This window comes from Rhinatrema bivittatum, chromosome 10, assembly GCF_901001135.1.
Source record: "Rhinatrema bivittatum chromosome 10, aRhiBiv1.1, whole genome shotgun sequence".
Taxonomy (NCBI): Eukaryota; Metazoa; Chordata; class Amphibia; order Gymnophiona; family Rhinatrematidae; genus Rhinatrema; species Rhinatrema bivittatum.
The window spans coordinates 128,214,088-128,240,185 of NC_042624.1; the positions used below are offsets into that span (position 1 = coordinate 128,214,088).

Genomic DNA, 26,098 nt, shown 5'->3' on the forward strand with positions numbered 1-26,098 from the left:
ATCTTTAGTAATGTGCAAGAGTAGCACTTTCTCTATGTGGATCTCACAATGCACGAGATCAGCATGGAGGAAATGGAAGCCCATGGGGCCTGCACAGAGGTGCAGCAAAATGGGCTTCAGTGCCAGTAGGAGCAATCAGTGCCTCCCCAATAGCCATGCGGCAGCAGTGACAGTGGCAACAGAGGAATGAGAGAGGCTCCGAGGTTGCTGGCAAAAGAAAGAGAGAGGGTCTGCCGTTAGTGTGCATGTGTATGAATGGGAGTCTGCATGGCGGTGTATGTGTGTGAATGCATGGGTGCCTGCCTGAGGGTCTGTGTGTGTGAGAGAATGAATGTGTGCATGCCTGGGGGATGGTGAGGGAGTGGTGTGAGAGTGACTGGGAGCCTGCCTGGGGGTCAGTGTGTGTGTGTGTGAGAGAGAATGACTGGGAGCTTGCCTGGGTGTGTGTGTTTGTGTGTATGTGAGGGAGCCAGTGAGAGTGAGAGCATGAGTGTGTATGAGAAAATCCAGGGGAGTAAGAGTTTGTGTGTGTGTGTGTGTGGGGAGGGTCTGGAGGGGGAGAGTGTGTCAGTGTCTGTGAGAGCGAGAGGTTATGGTGGGTATAAGAGCATGAATGTGTATGTATGTGACAGTGTGTGTGAGAGAGAGAATGGACATGTGAGTATGTGTGAGAGAGAGAGGATGACCTCCTAATCCTCAACAATATCAGGGTGACTGGAAATCAAGAGCCCCCTCGTATGGACAGCAGGGGCTTTTTAAAATCCTTATTAGTTTTAATTATTGGGTGTTATTTGATATATGTGCTGTTTTGAAATATTTTATTGGTGTTTGGGAAATTGTAAAAAATGTATATGATTTTAATTAATAGAAATTCTATTTATCAGTAGTTTTAAAATAATCTTTTATTAGTATGGTTTTACTATTATAACTGATGCTTTATGTCTGGTTATTCACACAAGCATTCCCGGACTCAAACTGATCTATCTCATCCACGCCCATCCTTACCTTCACATACACCATGATTAACCATCTCCACTATCGTTCACATGTTTGAATTAATAACCTGTCCTTTCTCTTCTTTCTCTGCCAAGTTCTAATCACCCTGTTATATGTAACTGCCTTTTTCCGCACCATTGTTTTAGTTTATGTTTACGATGCACCCTTGTTTTATGTGAACCAGCATGATGGGACTGCGCTCTCGAATGCCGGTATATAAAAACCCGAAATAAATAAAATAAATAAAATAAATGTTTGATTTTATTTGTTTTATGAGGAATGGTGGTTCTGTTTTTCCATTGTTAATACACAGAGTCTGGCTTCTTGGGGTTTCCATTTCAGTTTTTGTCTAATTTGTGCTCCTTTATTTTGTATTTGGTGAGGGTCTGTCTCTGCTCTGTGTGTGTGTGACCATGATGAGAGATTCTGCTAGCATAGGGATCTATAGCAATCGGGTTTGTTTTGTTTCCTCAGTAGGTGGTGTATTGGTATTCTAGGACCCAGTATAATATTTACCCTTGCTTTTTCACAGGTAGGGTTATTGTTGTTTGAGTCCTTGGTGTTATTACTGTTATGTTACAATGGGATTGCAGTATAGATTTTGAGTGTCTTTTTTGCGAGGTTTTATTTTAGTTCACAATGTGCCTGGCAGTGGAAGGTGTTTGTGCTGCTGTTCCTGTGAGGTGACACCAGAATTTGAAAATATCTTTTAGTATGATGAGCTGTAAGGGAAACATCCAAGCTCCATTGTTTGGGGTGAATTTCCATGGATGCACAGAGTTACAGAACTGGAGGTGCAGGATTTATATTGACATTCTGTCCCTTCCTGTATATTCCAGACTTCACTCTCATAGCCATATAGAATTAGTTGAATGAGGCTATCAAATAATTTTATAGTGTGAAACTGGCCAGCTTTTTAAAATTACGCAGAAGACCCTTTGGACTTTTTTATTAACACCAAATATTCAAAAGCTGTGTTCATCCCATCAAGCTCATACATCTCATTAAAGAGGTAAATTGAATAACACAATAACTTTGTTTTATTATTGTTACTCAAATTATAACATTAATCTTGGAATATTAAATATTTTTAATATAAATGAAAGGTTTTCACAAGATAGGTTGTGTCGTGAAACATTTTATTTATGTATCTATTTAAGGAAACATACATAAATTGTCGAAATACATTTTGTTCTTTTAACCATTAACCGCCGGTTTGCTAGTAGACTGAATTACTGTGTCACGAAATTATGTTTGTCTAAAAAGTGTGTCACTAGCATGAAAAGTTTGGAAAGCTCTGCTCTAGACTTTATGGATCCACAGTATTTATCCCATACCCCTTTGAACCCCTTCACAGTTCTGGCCTTCACCACTTCCTCCGGAAGGGCATTCCAGGCATCCACCACCCTCTCCATGAAGAAATTCTTCCTGACATTGGTTCTGAGTCTTCCTCCCTGGAGCATGTGTATAGTACGCGGGTATAAGTCGAACCAACAAATTTATGCCGATTTTTTGGCATACATTTCGACTTATACATGTGTATAAACAGTAATCTCATTCATTTGCCAGTTCTGCTCTACTGGCCCTCCTTATCCTCAATCTAAATTAATCTTTATTTAATCCCTGAAATTATTTTTTTATGAAATATTAAAAACACAATATTAGCACCTAAGAACAATTTCTGATGCAATGTTCTTAAATTAGAGTAGATGGGTACAATAGGTGTCTTAGTTGAGGAAGTAGAAATGACATACCTCCTGTTATTATAATTAAGACCAGAAGTTAACCAGACAAACCCTTTTGAATACTGACCTCCTAGTTACAGGGCCAGCAGGGCAGTTGCATGGGTCCCCGTATGACAAGAGGCACTGCCAGCTCTGGGTCATAATCAACACTGTTCCCTGTGGTGCATGCATGACTGAGGGGGTTCCTTAAGCAGTTATGCAGACCCAGATCCAGCCATAGTGGGAGAGCAGGACTAGCAGCAAGAGCTCAAGCTGCCACGGCCACTATTCCTTCCCTTTTGTGCCGACCCTATGTTCAAAGCTCATGGGCAGGCACTTCCTGTATGCTAATCGTGTGTACCATGAGATCAGCATATAGGAAGTGCCGACCTGTGAGCTCTGAACATGTGTGCAGGGCCATGATGGAGGGCTAGGAGGAATGATGGCAACAGCTCTGCCTCAGTATTTTGTCTAGGGAGGAGATAGGAGGAATGAGCAGATGTTGCGGTAGCACAGGGGCAGGGTAAGAATATAAGAACTTACTATGCTGGGTCAGACCAAGGGTCCATCAAGCCCAGCATCCTGTTTCCAACAGTGGCCAATCCAGGCCACAAGAACCTGGCAATTACCCAAACATTAAGAAGATCCCATGCTACTGATGCAATTAATAGCAGTGGCTGTTCCCTAAGTAAACTTGATTAATAGCAGGTAATGGACTTCTCCTCCATGAACCCATCCAAACCTTTTTTGAACCCAGCTACACTAACTGCACTAACCACATCCTCTGGCAACACTCCTCTGAGTGAAAAATAATTTTCTCCGATTAGTCTTAAATGTGCTACTTGCTAACTTCATGGAATGCCCTCTAGTTCTTCTATTATCCGAAAGTGTAAATAAGAGAGTCACATCTACTCGTTCAAGACCTCTCATGATCTTAAACACCTCTATCATATCCCCCCTCAGTCGTCTCTTCTCCAAGCTGAACAGTCCTAACCTCTTCAGCATTTCCTCATAGGGGAGCTGTTCCATCCCCTTATCATTTTGGTCACCCTTCTCTGTACCTTCTCCATCGCAATTATATCTTTTTTGAGATGCGGTGACCAGAATTGTACACAGTATTCAAGGCACGGTCTCACCATGGAGCGATACAGAGGCATTATGACATTTTCCATTCTATTAACCATTCCCTTCTTAATAATTCCTATCATTCTGTTTGCTTTTTTGACTACTGCAGCACCCTGACCCGACAATTTCAATGTGTTATCCACTATGATGGAGGAAGGGACAGGCAGGAGGCAGATGCTAGGAAAGGGGATTAAGAGACTGGAAAGAGGAAACTGGAGAAGGGGGTGATTTATAAGATGGGGGAGAGGATGCTGACGGAGAGGGACAGATATTGGGGAGGGGGTTAGAGAGGCAGGGGGTGAATGATGGAAGAAAAGGAACCTACCTCCACGGTTTACTTGTAGCGAAAGTTTGTGTAAACCTTCACCCTGGCTAATCCACACCAGGGAGCAGGGAGCAGTTTGGAGGGGGGGGGGGGGGGGGGGGGGGGGGGCTGGGTGAAAAGGGCATCAGCAATGATTTTGGCCCAACTCGCCATTTGCTCTAGAGTTTGCCCTACCAGACTCAGCTAATTAATTTGCCCACTCCTTCTCTACATTTTTGCCATCAAGGATCATCTGTGCTTCTCCCATGCCTTTTTGAAGTCTTACCACCTACATGCGGAGGGGCATTCCATGCAGCCATCACCTTTACGTGATTAAATATTTTACGATGCTGTTTCTGAGTCTACCTTCTCAAAAACTCACAGTATGACCTTTTGTTTTTGTGCAATACGAATCTTTCAGCTCTTTGAATATTTTTACGAGATCTCCCTTGCCTCTCCTCTAAGGTATACATATTTATATCTCTAAGTCTCATCACCATACTAGTAGGCCTTCTCTGGACCATCTCCATGCTGTCTCTATCCTTTTAGAAGTAAAACACATGTAAGAAAAAAAGGAGAAATATTTCCTGGTCCACTTTAAAACACCTGCTCATTTTCCTCATAATCAGCAGAGAGTATGCAATGGAAAGCATGAGAGAAAAAGTAGATGGGGTAAAAAGTGATGGATAAGGACCGAGATAAAAAGTGGAAGTGAGAAAGAAGCAGAGTGTAAAGATGATGCTAGACTTACCTCGAAATGTCAGTCTGTAGTCAGCATTATCAGGACGCAAGGACAAGCGGAACTCAGCACGACTTGTGAACATGCGATACGGCTCACTGGTGCCTGCGGTGGTGAGATCATCAATGAGAACGCCAATGTAACCCTCTGTGCGACTGACAATAAATGGAGCCTTTCCACTGATGCGAAGGCCAGCATTTATTCCAGCAATCAGTCCCTACAGGAGCCAGAGAGACACACAGTTACTAGCATGCATCCCAGCAATAAGGAGAAATTGCTACTTACCTGATAATTTCGTTTTCCTTAGTGTAGACAGATGGACTCAGGACCAGTGGGTTATGCACATCTGCCAGCAGATGTAGCTGGAGCAGGCTGACGTCAGGGTATGTATACTCCTGCAGCCACATCAGCCCGCCAGTATTCTCTTCAAAAGCAACTGTGAACAGACTAGTGATATGTGTGCCTGAGCTTGAGATCAACATGGAGACGGCAACTGACCCAGAATCCTCTGCTATTTTAGCCTTTCTGGCTATGTGAACTTTAAATGCCCTATTGAGCCTGACCTGGAGGAATTCCAAGGATATCTGGACAGCATGTGAAGCTGGCGATAATTTGTGATGTCAATCACAACCTTTTACCCACACACCACTGTATTCCAGTGTACCTTAAATGTATACCCACAAATTCAAATCAATAGTACCACCGGTCAATATTAACTAATATAAGAACATAAGAACATAAGAAAATGCCATACTGGGTCAGACCAAGGGTCCATCAAGCCCAGCATCCTGTTTCCAACAGTGGCCAATCCAGGCCATAAGAACCTGGCAAGAACCCAAAAACTAAGTCTATTCCATGTAACCATTGCTAATGGCAGTGGCTATTCTCTAAGTGAACTTAATAGCAGGTAATGGACTTCTCCTCCAAGAACTTATCCAATCCTTTTTAAACACAGCTATACTAACTGCAGGAAACCACATTCTCTGGCAACAAATTCCAGAGTTTAATTTTGCGTTGAGTAAAAAAGAACTTTCTCCGATTAGTTTTAAATGTGCCCCATGCTAACTTCATGGAGTGCCCCCTAGTCTTTCTACTATCCGAAAGAGTAAATAACCGATTCACATCTAGACCTCTCATGATTTTAAACACCTCTATCATATCCCCCCTCAGTCGTCTCTTCTCCAAGCTGAAAAGTCCTAACCTCTTTAGTCTTTCCTCATAGGGGAGCTGTTCCATCCCCTTTATCATTTTGGTTGCCCTTCTCTGTACCTTCTCCATCGCAATTATATCTTTTTTGAGATGCGGCGACCAGAATTGTACACAGTATTCAAGGTGCGGTCTCACCATGGAGCGATACAGAGGCATTATGACATTTTCCGTTTTATTCACCATTCCCTTCTAATAATTCTCAACATTGTTTGCTTTTTTGACTGCCGCAGCACACTGCACCGACGATTTCAATGTGTTATCCACTATGACACCTAGATCTCTTTCTTGGGTTGTAGCACCTAATATGGAACCCAACATTGTGTAACTATAGCATGGGTTATTTTTCCCTATATGCATCACCTTGCACTTATCCACATTAAATTTCATCTGCCATTTGGATGCCCAATTTTCCAGTCTCACAAGGTCTTCCTGCAATTTATCACAATCTGCTTGTGATTTAACTACTCTGAACAATTTTGTCATTTGCAAATTTGATTATCTCACTCGTCGTATTTCTTTCCAGATCATTTATAAATATATTGAAAAGTAAGGGTCCCAATACAGATCCCTGAGGCACTCCACTGTCCATTTAATCCTACTCTCTGTTTCCTGTCTTTTAACCAGTTTGCAATCCATGAAAGGACATCGCCACCTATCCCATGACTTTTTACTTTTCCTAGAAGCCTCTCATGAGGAACTTTGTCAAACGCCTTCTGAAAATCCAAGTACAACTACATCTACCGGTTCACCTTTATCCACCATGTTTATTAACTCCTTCAAAAAAGTGAAGCAGATTTGTGAGGCAAGACTTGCCCTGGGTAAAGCCATGCTGACTTTGTTCCATTAAACCAAGTCTTTCTATATGTTCTGTGATTTTGATGTTTAGAACACTTTCCACTATTTTTCCTGGCACTGAAGTCAGGTTTTTGCCAAGTATATATATGTGGGCCCCTCACTCTAAGGGTCTGTATGGTACCACAGACTCCAATGCTTTAATTATAACATCATTTTTTAAGATTTTGCTTTTATATTAAAACTTGTCATTACTTCCAGTCTCAGTCAATATGTTCAATTATCGCTTTTACCACGGTATTTAGAGATACGAGAGGAATACTACTCATCTGCTCCAATCTTGGTCGATCTCCCCTCTCCCGACACGCACGTGTTTCGAACAGAAAGTTCTGCTTCAGGGGATTTCCTTCTGTATCTATTTCTCAAAGCATGAGGGGAGACTGCCCATGGTGACGTAGTTTCCGGTTTCGGGTTATAAGAGGATCACACTGTGCGGTATGCCATTCCAAGCGCAGACGCGGCTCAAAGGGGCTGTCGTGAAATTAAGACGTGTAAAAAAAGCCAGGAGGAGAAGAAGGTGAAAATCGCATCATTCAACATGGGAAGACGCTTTGAGAAATAGATCCTAAAATTTAGAAGCTTAGCTTTTTTTTTTTTTTTGGTAAATACCAGCCCCTGTCTATTTCTGTAGGAAAGGCTTAGCCTAGTAAACAAGCCAACCAAGATGACGTCCAAGCAAGTTGTACCTCTGCTCAGTGCACCCTGTTATTGAGCTGCTTTGCTTGTCTCATGCTCAACAGATATGGAGAGCTAAATATTGGGTCCTCTCAGTTTGTTGAAACTTTCAACAACTATAAATTAAAGCTGAAAGTGATAGTTCTAGATCCTAAAACTGTGCTTGATCCAGCTATACTTGGGGAAAGCATGGACAAAGGAATTTGCATTGTCCTGGCAGTCTATGGAAAAATAATGTAGAGCCAGAACAATTTCCCTTATTTCTCCCTATATAAAAAAAAGAACATTCAAATTCAGTAACAGCAACTCAGACATCTTCCACTATCAGCACAAAAGCCTGGTGGGAAAACTACGTGCCTAAGTGTGGCGTTATCTAAAGCTGAACACTTCCTTGCATAATGTGATGGCTTTAAGGTGACAATGGTGTTACAGGGTAGAATAATAAAGGGATGGATATGAACAGTGTGGCAGAAGCAGAAAGGATTCTCCACTGCTAAAGGTCTTGGTTCGGAGTCAGAAGGTTGCAGGTTTAAATCGAGAGATCCCTAGTTGGAAAAATAGACTGTGAAATCTTCAAAAATAGGCAAATGTTTTGGTGAGCTGAAAGATAAGAATGGGGGAGGTTCAGCAGTCTCAACTCCCAGAGCAGCTGCCACAGCACCACTCAATTCTGCCAGAACCTGCCTTCCCAACTCGCTGCTGTGGATAATGTGGCCCACATCTTCTTTCAGAACAGAGATGAACTTAATTCTTATATTAAGGAGAGAGTTGCTCACGCAGTGTGCACCATTATAGAAGAAAGAACAGAATAGCTCATGGGCATACAAAATTCAAGTCTCTTACAGAAAACAATTTTTAAATATTTTATAAAGTTTAGTACTTCTGTTAAGTTTACTTTTAATCGCTGTTTAAATAATCTGAGTATATGTCTGTCTTTGTTAACAGCTTTCAATTCTTAAAAAAAATGTAAAATATAATCAAGAAGCTTTTACCTAAAATAAAACAAATGTTATTACATTTACAACTTTGATGTATTTGATCATTTTTGCTCATGTTCTCTTTCCTTAAACCATAACAGTTTATTATATTGGCTTAATTACTGTCTTCCAGAATACATGAAACTAGAGATAAACTGATGAAATATATATTGCTTACTATTTACTATCCTATTTTACAAAATAACCCAAAGGTTTTGTTCAGGATTGTTTCCAGGAAATCACTCCTTAATTCCTGGAAACTCCAAAACAATTCTGGAGAGATGGCAAAACTATTCATGCAAAAAACAAAACAAATTACCTGGAGAGAAAACAAACCAATCCAGAAACTCCCACTAGAAAATGTATTCTAATAAATTCATGTCCATTTTTAGAAATCATAATACCAAAAAAAGTCTTTAAAGACGTCTTACAGGAAGGGAAAACCCTCAGAAACCCTTCCAAGATAAACATTTTTTTTTTACAGAGTTTTCAAAAAATATTTTTTAAGTTTTCAAAATTCCTTACAAATTAAATCAAATCACAAAAAAATGGTACCCAAAAGCTTTAATAAAACTTACCTTATCTTAATACTACTGCAAATCATGAGCAAAGATAAATTTGGATGGCCAACTGGCTTCGATACATGAATATAATTCTGTGGACTTGTCATCTAAGTATTGTTGAATACAACTCACCACTGCAGCACTAACAACTAGGAATCTACCATTAACTTAACACGTGGGCAAGAACAATGGCTACGCTATGGCACTAAAGCCCAGGAGTCTACCACTAACCAAACCAACAATACAGCACTACCACCAACCCTACCCACGAATAGGAGCACTGAACACACTACAGCACTAACATCCATAAACAGGAGCACTGCAAGTTAAATGTAAAACATTGATAAGACCAGTTAATAGAAAATTTGAACAGAAGCTGGCTGTAGAGGCAAACATTTATAATAAAATCTTTTAAAAATATATCCAAATCAGGAAGCCTGTGAGGGAGTCGTTTGCACTGTTAGAAGATCGAGGAGTTAAAGGGGCACCTAGGGAAGATAAGGACATTGCAACAAGAATAAATTCTTTCCTTCGGTATTTAATCATGAAGATGTTAGGGGGATAACCGTTCCGGTAATATTTTTTGAGTGTTGATTCAGATGAACTGAATCAAATAATAATGAACCTGGAAGACGCTGTAGACCAGATTGACAAACTGAAGACTAGCAAATCGCTCAGGGCCAGATGGTATATATCCTAGGGTTCTGAAAACTGAAAAATGAAATTTCAGATACGTTACTAGTAATTTTTAACCCATCATTAAAGTCGTCCTTTGTAACTGAAGATTGGAGGGTGGCCAATATAACTCCCAATATTTAAAAAGGTTGGGGTGATCCAGGAAACTATAGACCGATGAGCCTGAATTCAGTGTTGGAAAAAATCGTGAGATTCAGTTTTGTAAGGAAGTGGGCAACCTTTTAGGAATAGGGGAGACTTTTCCATAAGGATGGGCTCCACCTTAACCAGGGTGGAACAAGCTGCTGTCACTAACTTTTAAAAAGGAGATAGAGCAGCTTTTAAACTACAACAAGGGGGAAAGCCGACAGTCACTCAGCAGTGCATGGTTCAGCGGAATGTATCTTCGAAGGATACCGAAGAAACAGGAGAGTTAGGGCATCCCAACAGAGAGGTTCCAATAAAAGCAAAAGCAGACCACGTGCCTATATGTAAAAAATCACCTGAGCTAAAGGATTCCAGATTATCCCTATCAACTGAAAAGCAGGTTGTTAATACAAACAAAAAACACACTTTGAAATGTCTGTATGCCAATGCCAGAAGTCTAAGTACTAAGATGGGAGAGTTAGAGTGTATAGCAGTGAATGATGAGATAGATATAACTGGCATCTCAGAGACCTGGTGGAAGGAGGATAACCAGTGGGACAGTGCTATATCAGGGTACAAATTATTATCGCAATGATAGGGAGGATCAACTTGGTGGGGGTGTGGCATTTTATGTCCGGGAGGGTATAGAGTCCAACAGGATAAAGATCATACAAGAGACTAAATGCTCAGTAGAATCTATATTTATTTATTTAAGTTTTTTTTTTGTTTTTTTTACGTGCCTAAAAAAGTTGTTTTTTTTTTACGTGCCTAAGTGTGGCGTTATCTAAAGCTGAACACTTCCTTGCATAATGTGATGGCTTTAAGGTGGGTAGAAATCCCATGTGTGCTGGGTAAGAGTATAGTGATAGGAGTATACTACCATCCACCTGGAAAAATGGTCAGACAGATGATGAAATGCTATGAGAAATCAGGGAAGCTAACCAATTTGGCAGTGCAGTAATAATGGGAGATTTCAATTACCCCAATATTGACTGGGTAAATGTAACATCAGGACATGCTAGAAATATAAAGATCCTGGATGGAATAAATGATTGCTTCATGGAGCTATTGTTTCAGGAATCAATGAGAGAGGAAGCTATTTTAGATCTAATGATTTGTGGAACGCAGGATTTGGTGAGAGAGGTAACGTGGTGGGGACACTTGGCAATAGTGATCATAACACGATCATATTTGAATTAATGACTAGAAGGGGGACAATATGTAAATCTACAACTCTTAACACTAAATTTTCAAAAGGGAAACTGATAAAATGAGGAAAATAGTAGGAAAAAAACAAAGGTGTAGCTACAAAGGTTAAAAATATAATCTTAGAAACAAAGTCCAATGTATTCCATGAATTAAGAAAGGTGGAAGAATGTCCAAATGATTACCAGCATGGTTAAAAAGTGAGGTAAAAGAGGCTATTTTAGCCAAAAAAAATCCTTCAAAATTGGAAGAAGGACCCATCTGAAGAAAATAGGAAAAAGCATAAGCATTATCAAGTTAAATGTAAAACATTAATAAGACAGGCTAAGAGAATTTGAAATGAAGTTGCCCATAGAGGCAAAAACTCATAACAAAAACTGTTTTAAATGTATCCAAAGAAGAAAACATATGAGAGAACTGGTTGGACCATTAGATGACCAAGGGATTAAAGGGGCTCTTAGGGAAGATAAGGCCATTGCAGAAAGACTAAATGAATTCTTTGCTTCTGTGTTTATTAATGAGGATGTTGGGGAGATACTAGTTCCAGAGATTGTTTTCGAGGGTGATGAGTGAGATGAACTGAACCAAATCACTGTGAACCGGGAATATGAAGTAGGCCAGATTGACAAGCTAAAGAGTAGCAAATGACCTGGACCAGATGGTATGCAACCCAGCGTTTTGAAGGAACTCAAAAATGAAATTGCAGTTCTATTAATTACAATTTGTAACCTATCATTAAAATCATCTATTGTACCTGAAGACTGGAAAGTGGCCAATGTAACTCCAATATTTAAAAAGGGCTCCAGGGTTAATGCGGGAAACTATAGAATGTGAGTCTGACTTCAGTACCGGGAAAAATAGTGGAAACTATTCTAAAAATCAAAATCACAGAGCATATAGAAAGACATGGTTTAATGGAACACAGTCAGCATGGATTTACCCAAGGGAAGTCTTGCCTCACATATCTGCTTAATTTTTTTGAAGGGGTTAATAAATGTGGATAAAGGTGAACCGGTAGATGTAGTATATTAGGATTTTCAGAAGGCATCTGACAAAGTCCCTTATGAGAGGCTTCTAAGAAAACTAACAAGTCATGGGATGGGAGACAATGTCCTTTTGTGGATTACAAACTGGTTAAAAGACAGGAAATAGAGAATAGGATTAAATGATCAATTTTTTCAGTGGAAAAGGGTAAATAGTGGAGTGCCTCAGGGATCTGTACTTGGATCAGTGCTTTTCAATATATTTATAAATGATCTGGAAAGGAATACGATGAGTGAGGTAAACAAATTTGCAGATCAAATAAAATTATTCAGAGTAGTTAAATCACAAACGAATTGCGATAAATTGCAGGAGGACCTTGTGATACTGGAAGATTGGGCATCCAAATGGCAGATGAAATTTAATGTGGACATGTGCAAGGTGTTGCATATAGGGAAAAATAACCCTTGCTGTAGTTACACGATGTTAGGTTCCATATTAAGAGCTACCACCCAAGAAAAAGATCTAGGTGTCATAGTGGATAACACATTGAAATCGTCAGCTCAGTGTGCTGCGGCAGTCAAAAAAGCAAATAGAATGTTAGGAATTATTAGGAAGGGAATGGTGAATAATACGGAAAATGTCATAAAGCCTCTATATCACTCCATGGTGAGACCACACCTTGAGTACTGTGCACAATTCTGGTCGCCGCATCTCAAAAAAGATATAGTTGCTCTGGAGTAAGTGCAGAGAAGGGTGACCAAAATGATAAATGGGATGGTACAGCTCCCCTATGAGGAAAGGCTGAAGATGTTGGGGCTGTTCAGCTTGGAGAAGAGACGGCTGAGGGGGATATGATAGAGGTCTTTAAAATCATGAGAGGCCTAGAACAAGTAAATGTGAATCAATTATTTACTCTTTCGGATAATAGGAGGACTAGGGGGCACTCCATGAAGTTAGCAAGTAGCACCTTTAAGACTAATTGGCAAAAATTCTCACTCAATGCACAATTAAGCTCTGGAATTTATTGCCAGAGGATGTGGTTAGTTCAGTTAGTGTAGCTGGGTTTAAAAAAAGGTTCGGATAAGTACTTGGAGGAGACAGGTATTAGCCACTATCTGTCCAGCATTGTGGTCTCTTCCAGTGCTATCCACCTCTTATGCTGCAGTTCACTCCAGTGCCTTTCATTTCCAGCACCACCTACCTCTTTGGTTTCCTTCAATGCCATTTAACCCAGCATGGTGATTACTTCCTGTGCTGATATCATCTTCAGTGCCTTATGACGAGCATGTACAATGCATATCACAGTATGCTCATATTCTGCATCTTAACATTTCTGGTTGTACTCACTTGAGCTGCTGCTTCTTCATAACCTGTTGTTCCATTTATCTGCCCTGCAAAGAAAAGTCTTTGCACTAGGTGCGTCTCAAGAGAGGGGCTAATCTGGCGAGGATCGAAATAATCATACTGCACTCCATAACCTGCAGTGATAATAAACAAGTGTCATCCATAGCAGTAAAGACCAAAGTACTGAATCAAAAGCAAACTATTAGCACAATGAAAGCAATTAGGCTGATGACCGAGGGGTTAAAGGGGCTCTTAGGGAAGATAAGGCCATTGCAGAAAGACTAAATGAATTCTTTGCTTCTGGGTTTACTAATGAGGATGTTTGGGAGATACCCGTTCTGGAGATGGTTTTCAAGGGCAATGAGTCAGATGAACTGAACCAAATCACTGTGAACCTGGAAGATGAAAGTAGGCTAGATTGAGTAGCAAAGCACCTGGACCGGATGGTATGCATTCTAGGATTCTGAAGGAACTCAAAAATGAAATTTCAGATCTATTAGTTAAAATTTGTAACCTATCATTAAAATCATCCATTGTAATTGAAGGCTGGCCAATGTAACACCAATATTTAAAAAGGGCTCCAGAGGCGATCCAGGAAACTATAGACCAGTGAGCCTGATATCAATGCTGGGAAAAATAGAGGCGACACCAATAGATTGCTACCCACCCACTATGCCATAATCAGTGCCCAGTGGTACTAGGTCACCATCATAAACGCTGTTCCTATTTACTCCATTGGGAGTTATTGTAAGAATGGAGCACAGCATGTGCAATTGGATACGGCATGGGTCATCTACTCCAAGCGCCTTGGGTGCTGGCAAGGTGGCATTCTCTCTGTCTGTGCAGTATACAAGCCATACCAGGGTTCTGCAATTGTCGCGTCAAGGTATCAGGACCAAGATGGCTGCCGTCTGAAAGCAAGTCGAGAGAGATCTCTCCGTGCTCTGTTTCCTGTTCGTTTACCTCACTGCAATGTCTCATACTAAATGGAAGGCAACATTTTTGGTTGATTTAAGAGCAGTTTCCTTGTAGCTGACTTTAAAAAAGGCTTGATAAGTTCTTGGAGGAGAAGTCCATTAACTGCTATTCATCAAGTTGACTTAGGGAATAGCCACTGCTATTATTAGCATCAGTAGCATGGGATCTTCTTGGTGTTTGGTTAATTGCCAGTTCTTGTGGCCTGATTTAGCCTCTGTTGGAAACAGGATGCTGGGTTTGATGGACCCTTGGTCTGGCCCAGTATGGCAATTTCTTATGTAAAGATCAAATTCACAGAGCATATAGAAAGACATGGTTTAATGGAACACAGTCAAATGGATTTACCCAAGAGAAGTCTTGCCTCACAAATAAGAACAAAAGAACATGCCATACTGGGTCAGACCAAGGGTCCATCAAGCCCAGCATCCTGTTTCAACAGTGGCCAATCCAGGCCATAAGAACCTGGCAAGTACCCAAACACTAAGTCTATTCCATGTAACCATTGCTAATGGCAGTGGCTATTCTCTAAGTCAACTTAATTAATAGCAGGTAATGGACTTCTCCAAGAACTTATCCAATCCTTTTTTAAAACACAACTATACTAACTGCACTAACCACATCCTCTGGCAACAAATTCCAGAGTTTAATTGTGCATTGAGTGAAAAAGAACTTTATCCAATTAGTTTTAAATGTGCCACATTCTAACTTCATGGAGTGCCCCCTAGTCTTTCTATTATCCGAAAGAGTAAATAACAGATTCACATCTACCCGTTCTAGACCTCTCATGATTTAAAACACCTCTATCATATCCCCCCTCAGCCGTCTCTTCTCCAAGCTGAAAAGTCCTAACCTCTTTAGTCTTTCCTCATTGGGGAACTGTTCCAATCCCTTTATCATTTTGGTCGCCCTTCTCTGTACCTTCTTCATTGCAATTATATCTTTTTTGAGATGCGGCAACCAGAATTGTACACAGTATTCAAGGTGCAGTCTCACCATGGAGCGATACAGAGGCTTTATGAATTTTATGCTGATTGTTCATGTTAGCGAAATTGGAGCAGTCAGCCCAACACTGGCAGTGTTTCGCCTTTCCAGTCTTCCTCAGGGACTAAGAGAGGTTTTCGTTATCTTTATTAGACTTCCTCACCACCATGAAGCCAGCAGACCCAATTATAATTTAGCCAGATTACAAAAAATAAATAAAAGAGGCATTCCAGGGAAAAGTAGTTATTCAGCTAATTTATCCAATTTTCAACTATATCTGGTTAGTTTGATATTTAACTAGATATCTTCACAAGATATCTGGTTAAGTAGCTCTGTCAACAATAAAAAAAAATAGAAGGGCGAGTGGCCTGATCCCCCTCTCTCCCCTCAAAAATGCTTATGCTCATAGCTCACGCTGCCACTGCTGTCTCTAACAGAATTACATTTATTGAGATTTAAGGAATAAATAAATCATAATAAAATCACAATAAAATAGCACTGGAAGCAGGGAAAATGTGTAGGTCTTTCCCGGCAGGGCATTTTAAGGTATCAAGGGGTATGGGGGGTACATATTCTAGGGAGAAGGGCCTACCTGCAGACTCTGGAATTTTTAGGATGTGTAAATAAGAGTTTGGGAGGTGGATGGCTCGACAGGGTCATGTATGATGTTTTAGGGGGAGAGGGAGGGGATCAGGACGCGGGCCGTTCTATTTCTTTTTCTTTCAGCAATGCTAATTAAACTGGATATTTTTTTTTAAAGATTTCTGGTTGAAGTGGCAGCTATCAGCCCACACAAGGCCAGATAACGTGAAACCTAAGTGGCTACATCCAAACATAGCTGGTTAGGTTTTGATTTTTTTTTTTTTTTTTAAGTTTATCCGGCATACGTGTAGCTTACTGAATATGGACCTCCAAGTGTCCACAGATATACCAGTGCACTGATTATAAGAACACAAATCAGCTAGTTTTAATTTGTGCCTTAGATCCACTCCATTTAGAAGAAAAGGGCTGCAGGTGTATGAATATGACAAGGATGGCCAACACCGGTCCTCAAGAGTCACAAACAGGTGTGGTTTTCAAATATTCATAAAGAATATGCATGAGAGAAATTTGCATGTACTGCCTCCATTGTATGCAAATAGATGTTATGCATATTCATTGTGGATATCCTGAAAACCAGACCGGTATTTGGCTCTTGAGGACCAGAGTTGCCTACCCCTGGAATATGATATACAGTATAAAAGCAATGAGACAAAATACCTGATGAACTATTATTACAAAAAAAAAAAAAAAAAATCAGTGCCACGGGCTGTTAAAATAAGTACAAAAGTGCCATGTTGGATCAGGCCAAGAGCCCAATATCCTGCCTCAGGCAGTGGCCAGTCTGGGTCACTTGGAAGTGCCCCGATGACTCCCTGTTGCTCAATCTTAGATGGAGGTTGTAATCCCCACACCTGCCCAGCTAACAATGGATCTGTCCTTCCAGAAACTTGTCCAACGCTTTTCTTAAACTCAGGTATGTTATTAACTTTGACCATATCTTCCAGCAACAAATTTCACAGCTTAATTGTGCCTACTATTGGGGACCAAACAGCATATGTAGCCAGCAAAATGTTTGCAGAATCATTCAAGTTTTCATGGCTGGAGTACTTCACACTACTGTAGTCTAAACCAGCGATTCTCAACCGGTGTGTCGCAGCTCCCGGTGTCCCTCTGCCCTACTTGTGCTTCCCTTCTCCCCAGGGGTGGGGCCGAAGAGTGGAGAGACGCTGCGTGCCCGCCGATGGAGGCCTGGCCGGCAGCGTGGAAGAGTGGAGAGACCCAGTGCTTCCGCCGATGGAGGCCAGGCTGGGGGTGGCTAAAGAGCGGAGAAACCATGCGCACCGCTGGAGGCCAGGCCAGCAGCGGATGATAAGTGGAGGCCAGGCTTATTGAGCCAAACAATGAGAAGAGGCTCCATGTGACCTTGTGTGTGTATGAGTGGCAGAACGGATACCTGGGTGCGTGAGTGGCAGAACGGATGCCTGGGTGCGTGAGTGGCAGCTTTGTGAGTGTGCGAGAGTGGCAGAACGGATGCCTGGGTGCGAGTGGCAGCTTTGTGCGTATGTGGTAAAACGGATGCCTGGGTGCGAGTGGCTGCTTTGTGCGTATGTGGTAAAACGGATGCCTGGGTGCGAGTGGTAGGCATCCGTTCTGCCACAGGCACACACAAAGCTGCTACTCATGCATCCATTCTACCACAGACCCACCACAAAGCTGCCACTCTCTGAAATGCTCCCTGTTCCACGCGCAGGTCACACAGAGGTAGGCAGAGCTCCGGAGTCTCAATGCGTGGATGAGACGATGGTGCAAGGAAGAGGGATTTTGTTAGGAACTGAGGAACCTTTTGAGGAAGGGGGGAGTCTCTTCCGAAGGGATGGGCTCCACCTTAACAGGGTGGAACCAGGACTGCTGGCGCTAACCTTTAAAAAGGAGATAGAGCAGCTTTTTAAACTAGAACAAAGGGGAAAGCCGACAGTCCACTCAGCAGCGCATGGTTCGGAGAGAGGTATCTTCAAAGGATACTAATGATGCATTAGGAATTAGGGCATCCCGACAGTGAGGTTCCAATAATTAGAAAAGTAGTCCAAGTGCCTGTAACTAAAAACTCAGCTGAGCTAAAAAAATTCTAAACTTATCCCTATCAATTAAAAAAGCAGAATGAAATACAAACAAAAACCACACATGGAAATGTTTGTATGCTAATGCCAGAAGTCTAAGAAGTAAGATGGGGAGAATTAGAATGTATAGCAGTGAATGATGACATAGACTTCATTGGCATCTCAGAGACATGATGGAAAAAGGATAACCAATGGGACAGTGCTATACCGGGGTACAAATTATATCGCAATGACAGAGAGGAGCAGTCGGGAGGAGGTGTGGCGCTTTATGTCCGGGATGGCATAGAGTCCAACAGGATAAACATCCTGCATGAGACTAAATGCACAATTGAATCTTTATGGGTAGAAATCCCTTGTGTGTTGGGGAAGACTATAGTGATAGGGGTATACTACCGTCCACCTGGTCAAGATGGTGAGACGGACAGTGAAATGCTAAGAGAAATTAGGGAAGCTAATCAAATTGTAGTGCAAGTATAATGGGAGACTTCAATTACCCCAATATTGACTGGGTAAATGTATCATCGGGACAAGCTAGAGATACGTTCCTGGATGGGAATAAATGATAGCTTTATGGAGCAATTGGTTCAGGAACAGACGAGAGAGGGAGCAATTTTACATCTATTCTCAGTGGAGCACAGGACTTGGTGAGAGAGGTAACGGTGGGTGGGGGCCGCTTGGCAATAGTGATCATAATATGCTCAAATTTGAATTAATGACTGGAAGAGGAACTGTATGCAAATCCACGGTTCTCGTGCTAAACTTCCAAAAGGGAAACTTTGATAAAATGAGAAAAATTATTAGAAAAAAACTGAAAGGAGCAGCTACAAAAGTAAAAAATGTGCAAGAGGCGTGGTGATTGTTAAAAATACCATCCTAGAAGCACAATCCAGATGTATTCCACACATTAAGAAAGGCGGAAAGAAGGCAAAACGATACTGGCATGGTTAAAAGGGGAGGTGAAAGAAGCTATTTTAGCCAAAACATCTTCATTCAAAAATTGGAAGAAGGATCTTGGCTTGCTCTGTTTTCCTAATAGGAGGTGTATTAGTGTTTAGGGCCTGATTTAATATTTGTAGTGTTGCCTTTTCATAGATAGAGTTGTTACTGTTTGAGTGTGTTCCATAATACAGGTGTAACTTTGTGCGAGTTGGTTTGTGTGCATTATTATGTTAGGTGCTATATTTCTCTTTCCATTTCTCCAGGTTCGCACTGCATGCAGAGTGACTTTTTTGGTTTTCCATTCCATTTTCTGTCTCCATATTTATAATTTGTGTTTTTTTCTGTACTTGGTGAAGGTCAGTTCTGGGTGTGGTGACCGAGGTGAGGTATTTTACTAGCATGGAAGCATTTGTATCAATCTTATTTGTTGTGTTTCGCAATAGGACATGCATTAGTGGTAATTACTGTCTTTTCATAAGGAGGGTATTGTGCCTGCCAGTAAAGAGAGTTTGTTTTGCTTTTACTGAGATGTTATCAGAAAAGAATATCTTTTTGTTTGGTGAGTTGTACGGGGTAATGGCCTAGTTCTGTTCTGCACCCATTGCTGAGGGTCGAGGGGGTTCCTGAGGATATAGAATGTATATTTACATTTTGCCCCATGACGGTCATATGTTCAGTGTGTCACACATGTGAGAACCATCTGTCAGGTGTGTCCCGGCCAAAAAAAAGGTTGAGAACCACTGGTCTAAACTGCAGCCTGGACTGTGGAAGTCAGCATGGCTTGTAGCAGGCAGAGGGATTCAGCAGGGGGCCAGTGCATGGGCCACAAAGTATATACTTCTGGTCCCTACTGCTTCTCCTCATGCTTTTATCAAAGTCTTATCAAGTATGCAGGCAAGTTGCCCCTGAAAAATGGTTTTGTTAATTCGGATCCTCTTACCTGGTTGTATTATCCTGGCCCTTTCCAGACCATAGATATGTTTAATAAGTTGATCTTGGAGTTCAGCTGGAAGTGTAACAGACAAACCCTGAGGGTAAATAACATCTGAATCCAAACCCTCTGGCTCCAGCCACACCTGGTGAATGCGATTTGGAAAACGAAGAACCTTCGACTCAATTGAGGGACAGTACCTGAAAACCAATATCAGTCACATGACAACTATTTGCAAGAGATATAATCAAGTAATTATACCAGTACCTAAATGCACAATATACAAAAAAAATCAACTGAATGCATGATGAAAGAAACAGGTGGAAATAGTAACTAGCAGTTACTACACAGAGCAGGGAAACCTGACTCCCAATTACAATTACACAGCAGCCACCAGGTCTCAGTCAGGAGATTCTTCTCACTGTACTCCAAAACAGTCCTAAGTGGCTGAGACTTTGTACCCATCTGATTTATTTTAAGCAACACAAGAGTCAGACTATAACTACTCTAACTAGTGTTATGACTGGTTAGTTAATTTTGCTTAATGAATCGCTATTTCTTACTCCAGTAACCCAGAGTGATGTACAATAGAAATGTCAAAGTAATACATAGCATTATAATAGCATTTACATGAAAGTAAAAAATAAACTAATAATAATTAAACATTAAACTGAGCAGTTAAAACTATTTTTTATTTTATTTATTTATTTATTGGTTTTTATATACCGCCGCTCATCAGAGAACGAAAAATACGCATTAGCGTTGTACATATAACAGTATAATAATAGCTGAACTCCAATACATTAAAACAGTAAAATGCAGTAACAAAAACAGCTTAATTAGATAAATATAGATAATAAAATAAAATATGGATTAGCTGTGATAGTACAACTTATTATAGTATCAAGGCAAAACTGTAGGAATGGAGGAGGGGGATAAATTAAATAGGGGAGGAATGAACAGGGTCAGGGAGGAAATGAACAGGGTCAGGGAGGAAAAAGTACATAACAAAAGAAAGTACATAACAAAAGAAAGACAATAATAAATGAAATGACTTTACAAATAACCAAAGCACGTCACATAAAATTCATAGTAAACCAGCAAATAACATGTCCTAAATAAGAACCTGCCATACTTGGTCAGAACAAGGGTCCATCAAGTCCAGCATCCTGTTTCCAACAGTGGCCAATCCAGGCTACAAGTACCTGCAAGTACCCAAAAACTAAGTATATCCAATGCTACTGATGCTAGTAATAGCAGTGGCTATTTTCTAAGACAACTTGATTAATAGCAGGTAATGGACTTCTGTCCAAGTACTTATCCAAACCTTTTTTAAACCCAGTTACACTAACTGCACTAACCACATCCCCTGGCAACAAATTCCAGAGCTTAATTGTACGTTGAGTGAAAAAGAACTTTGTCTGATTAGTTTTAAATGTGCTACATGCTAACTTCATGGAGCACCCCCTGGTCCTTCTATTATCTCAAAGAGTAAATAACCGATTCATGTTTACCCGATCTAGACCTCTCATGATTTTAAACACTTCTATCATATCCCCCCTCAGCCTTCTCTTCTCCAAGCTGAAAAGTCCTAACCTCTTTAGTCTTTCCTGATAGGGGAGCTGTTCCATTGTTTCCAGCTGTTCCAGATGTTCGAATCTCATGTTTGCCTGCCTCAAATCCCTTGTTTACAAGGGTTTGGAGCTGGGACTTACACGTGTCCCGGGGCTTTATGCGCGCTGCCGTGCCTTTTGAAAATAGGCCCGGTAAGCGTAGATCTTTGAAAATCTGCCCCACTATATGGCTACGAAAAAATGTATAGAAATTTCAAACCATGCAAAAACGCAGAAAATGCAGAAGGAAAATCTTCAGCAAGAAATCAATCTACATTATGGCTAATAAACTAAAATTTAAACTTACCTGGCCACAAGCTCAGGTAGGGATGTTTACATGTTTATTTACACCTTCAAAAACATCTAAAAGATTTGTAATGCAAAACTTTCTTTTGCTAAAACCATTAACTCTTCTCAATTACGCCATGTTTAACTCTTTGGTTAAAACATGGTTGTTCAAAGCCTACCAACTCACCCAATGAACAACACAACAACATCACCCTCCTCTCCAACCTGAAGAATAAATGAATACATTAACTTATCACAACTATAGATTATAACTAAGAAGTGAATGGTAAAACAGAACAGTAACTAATTAGCATATGATACCCCTATGTTTAACAACAGTTTGTACCTTTTTTGAAACCCTGTTTATCCCCTCTTTAACCTTGTAACCTCGTATTTTGTAAACTGTTATGATGGCTTTATGATGACGAATCCGAATGACGGTATATAAAACTCGATAAACAAACAAACAAACAAACAAATAAATAAATAAATATGGCCAGAAATTTTGTTTTTAAGAATAGTTGCTGAGCTAAATAGCAAAAATATCAGGCTCACTGGTCTATAGTTTCTTGGATCACCTTTTTTAGAAACCGGTGTTACATTGGCCACCTTCAAGTCTATAGGAACTATGGCTGTTTTAAATCAGTGGTCCCCAACCCTGTCCTGGGGGCCCCACCAGCCAGTCGGGTTTTCAGAATATCCACAATGAATATGCATGAGAGAAAATTTTCATGTTATGGAGGCAGTGCATGCAAATTTTCTCTCATGCATATTCATTGTGGATATCCTGAAAACCTGATGCTGGTGGGCCCCCAGGACAGGGTTGGGGACCACTGTTTTAAACGATAGGTCACAGATTACTAATAACAGGAGTGCAATTTTATGTTTTAGTTCTTTCAGAATTTTGGGGTGAATACCATCCCGTCCTAGTCATTTGTTACTCTTTAGTTTGTCAATTTGATCTAATAGATCTTCTAGTATCACAGAGATTTCCTTAGCTGAATGTATTTGGGGTTGGTATGTTCCCAACACCCTCCTCTTCGGTAAACACTGAGGCAAATAATTCACTCAGTTTTTCTGCTATTTCCTTGTCCTACCTGAGCAATCCTTTTACCCCTCTGTGATCTAGTGACCCAGGTGACTCCCTCACAGGCCTATTGCTTTGAATATATTTATTAGCTTTTGCTTCCATGGCCGAGTTTCCTCTCACAATCTCTTAGTCTGTTTCATTGTTTTACATCTAACTTGTCAATACTTATGCTTGCCTATTTTCTTCTTTTGGATCTGCTTTCTATTTTTTGAAAGATGCCGGCATTCATGTTTGTAACATGAATGCCGGTATATAAAAATTTTAAATAAATAAATAAATACTTCTTTCACCTCATCATTAAATTGTGCTGGCAGTCGTTTGGTCTTCCTTGAACCTTATTTAACATATAGAATACATTCTATCTGGGTTTCCACAAGATCTAGACAGTTTGAGAATACAAAAAACAAACTCCCACCACAAAAAAAAAAAAGTTCTTATCTGAGATAACCTTGGACCATGGGTATAGAGATCAGTGGAGCAACAAAAATAAAAAACAAAGTGCTCCCACCCGCCAAGAGGCATTCATACATTTCCCCACAGGATGCTCACCGGGGCCCCTGGGTTGTCTCTCTTACATGTCTGTTGAGATGAAGGTTCTTTCGGATTATCTGCTCAACCTTTGGCGTTGTGTAGGTCAGATGACATGGCAACTGTTGTTCTGGCTGAGAAAACACAGAGTCACTAGCATAGATTCTCATCTCAGGATAAAATATATATTACTGGCACAGATTCTTATTCCAGGATAAAGTTTGGTTCAGAGTGAGATAAAATGGAGTCACTAGAAAACAATTACTAAAAAAAAAATATATAGTTAAACATTCTGAAGGTGAAATTAGAATTTGTAACAATCAAGGTGGATTAAAAGAGCAATGGATCCTGTCAAACCCATCTTATCAGTTTCTTTACTGCAAGGAGATCTTTAAATATGATAAGATAAAAACAGTGGAGCACCTTTCATCACAACTAATCAGGCTGGAGACCATTGTAGATAATGATTTTTAAGAGACTGGGAGTTCCTCCCCCCATAATCTACAGAGCACAGCATGGTTCAAACTGATGATCTGACTAGTGAGTTAGTAAAGGATTGAGTCTACTGATGAATCAGGCTACAGGGCGTCCTCTATTCTGCATAATGGACATTTTCCAGAGAATAGATCAGGGAACAGGAACCATAACTTTTCCAGATAATGGGAGTTTCTGGGTAATAGATGTTTAAATAATAACAGAGCAATAATGAAAGTCCTTTCCGTGGGTAAAATGCTGTTTTGTAAAATTACCTCCCAAAGAGTCAAAACATGAATGTGAAAAAGCTAACACAAAAACTAAAGTCATTCAACAAAAATATATACTTATCAATATGCACGCAAGCTCTAATGCAGTTAGAACTAGAAAATTCTTAAATAGGTTGCCAGAAGTATTTGACTGCCCTGTCTCACATAGACAGCATCAAGAAATGAGAAAAAATGGAATTAATGGAGAACAATACTGGCCACATGGCTAGTACTGACAGACAGACACTGGGACATGCAGTTAATGGTTACAACAAAGAAGAAAGGCACATGGACAGCAGGGCCACAGAGCATGGAGGTTCCCGCTTCTTTCCTGGACATCCATGACTCCGGGTGTCCGTTACGGGCCTGTGCCCGAGTGCCCCAGCTGTGAGCGCTAGGAAAGGTAGCAGGGCCCCCGAGCATGGAGGTTCCCGCTTCTTTCCTGGACATCCATGGCTCCGGGTGTCTGTTACGGGCCTGTGCCCGAGCGCCCCAGCTGTGAGCGCTAGGAAAGGTAGCAGGGCCCCCGAGCACGGAGGTTCCCGCTTCTTTCCTGGACATCCATGGCTCCGGGTGTCTGTTACGGGCCTGTGCCAGAGCGCCCCAGCTGTGAGCGCTAGGAAAGGTAGCAGGGCCCCCGAGCACGGAGGTTCCTGCTTCTTTCCTGGACATCCATGGCTCCGGGTGTCTGTTACGGGCCTGTGCCCGAGCGCCCCAGCTGTGAGCGCTAGGAAAGGTAGCAGGGCCCCCGAGCACGGAGGTTCCCGCTTCTTTCCTGGACATCCATGGCTCCGGGTGTCCGTTACGGGCCTGTGCCCGAGCGCCCCAGCTGTGAGCGCTAGGAAAGGTAGCAGGGCCCCCGAGCACGGAGGTTCCCGCTTCTTTCCTGGACATCCATGGCTCCGGGTGTCTGTTACGGGCCTGTGCCCGAGTGCCCCAGCTGTGAGCGCTAGGAAAGGTAGCAGGGCCCCCGAGCACGGAGGTTCCTGCTTCTTTCCTGGACATCCATGGCTCCGGGTGTCTGTTACGGGCCTGTGCCCGAGCGCCCCAGCTGTGAGCGCTAGGAAAGGTAGCAGGGCCCCCGAGCACGGAGGTTCCCGCTTCTTTCCTGGACATCCATGGCTCCGGGTGTCCGTTACGGGCCTGTGCCCGAGCGCCCCAGCTGTGAGCGCTAGGAAAGGTAGCAGGGCCCCCGAGCACGGAGGTTCCCGCTTCTTTCCTGGACATCCATGGCTCCGGGTGTCTGTTACGGGCCTGTGCCCGAGCGCCCCAGCTGTGAGCGCTAGGAAAGGTAGCAGGGCCCCCGAGCAGGGTGGTTCCCGCTTCTTTCCTGGACATCCATGGCTCCGGGTGTCCGTTACGGGCCTGTGCCCGAGCGCCCCAGCTGTGAGCGCTAGGAAAGGTAGCAGGGCCCCCGAGCACGGAGGTTCCCGCTTCTTTCCTGGCTCCGGGTGTCCGTTACGGGCCTGTGCCGGAGTGTCCCAGCTGTGAGCGCTAGGAAAGGTAGCAGGGCCACCGAGCACGGAGGTTCCCGCTTCTTTCCTGGACATCCATGGCTCCGGGTGTCTGTTACGGGCCTGTGCCCGAGCGCCCCAGCTGTGAGCGCTAGGAAAGGTAGCAGGGCCCCCGAGCACGGAGGTTCCTGCTTCTTTCCTGGACATCCATGGCTCCGGGTGTCTGTTACGGGCCTGTGCCCGAGCGCCCCAGCTGTAAGCACTAGGAAAGGTAGCAGGGCCCCCGAGCACGGAGGTTCCTGCTTCTTTCCTGGACATCCATGGCTCCGGTGTCTGTTACGGGCCTGTGCCCGAGCGCCCCAGCTGTGAGCGC

The 26,098-nt window shown here is 41.9% G+C and overlaps 1 protein-coding gene across 1 annotated transcript in view; it reads right to left on the reverse strand.

The window, feature by feature from the left end:
* LOC115100207 (protein MTO1 homolog, mitochondrial-like) overlaps positions 1–26,098 on the reverse strand; it is an 82,625-nt gene that overhangs the window by 28,674 nt on the left and 27,853 nt on the right. Inside the window, exons 6-9 of the mRNA XM_029618526.1 lie at positions 23,550–23,662; positions 20,019–20,209; positions 13,524–13,654; positions 4,901–5,105 (exon numbers count right to left, since the gene is read on the reverse strand). Of these exons, the coding sequence (XP_029474386.1) occupies positions 4,901–5,105; positions 13,524–13,654; positions 20,019–20,209; positions 23,550–23,662 (640 nt within the window). The remainder of the gene's footprint in view (positions 1–4,900; positions 5,106–13,523; positions 13,655–20,018; positions 20,210–23,549; positions 23,663–26,098) is intronic.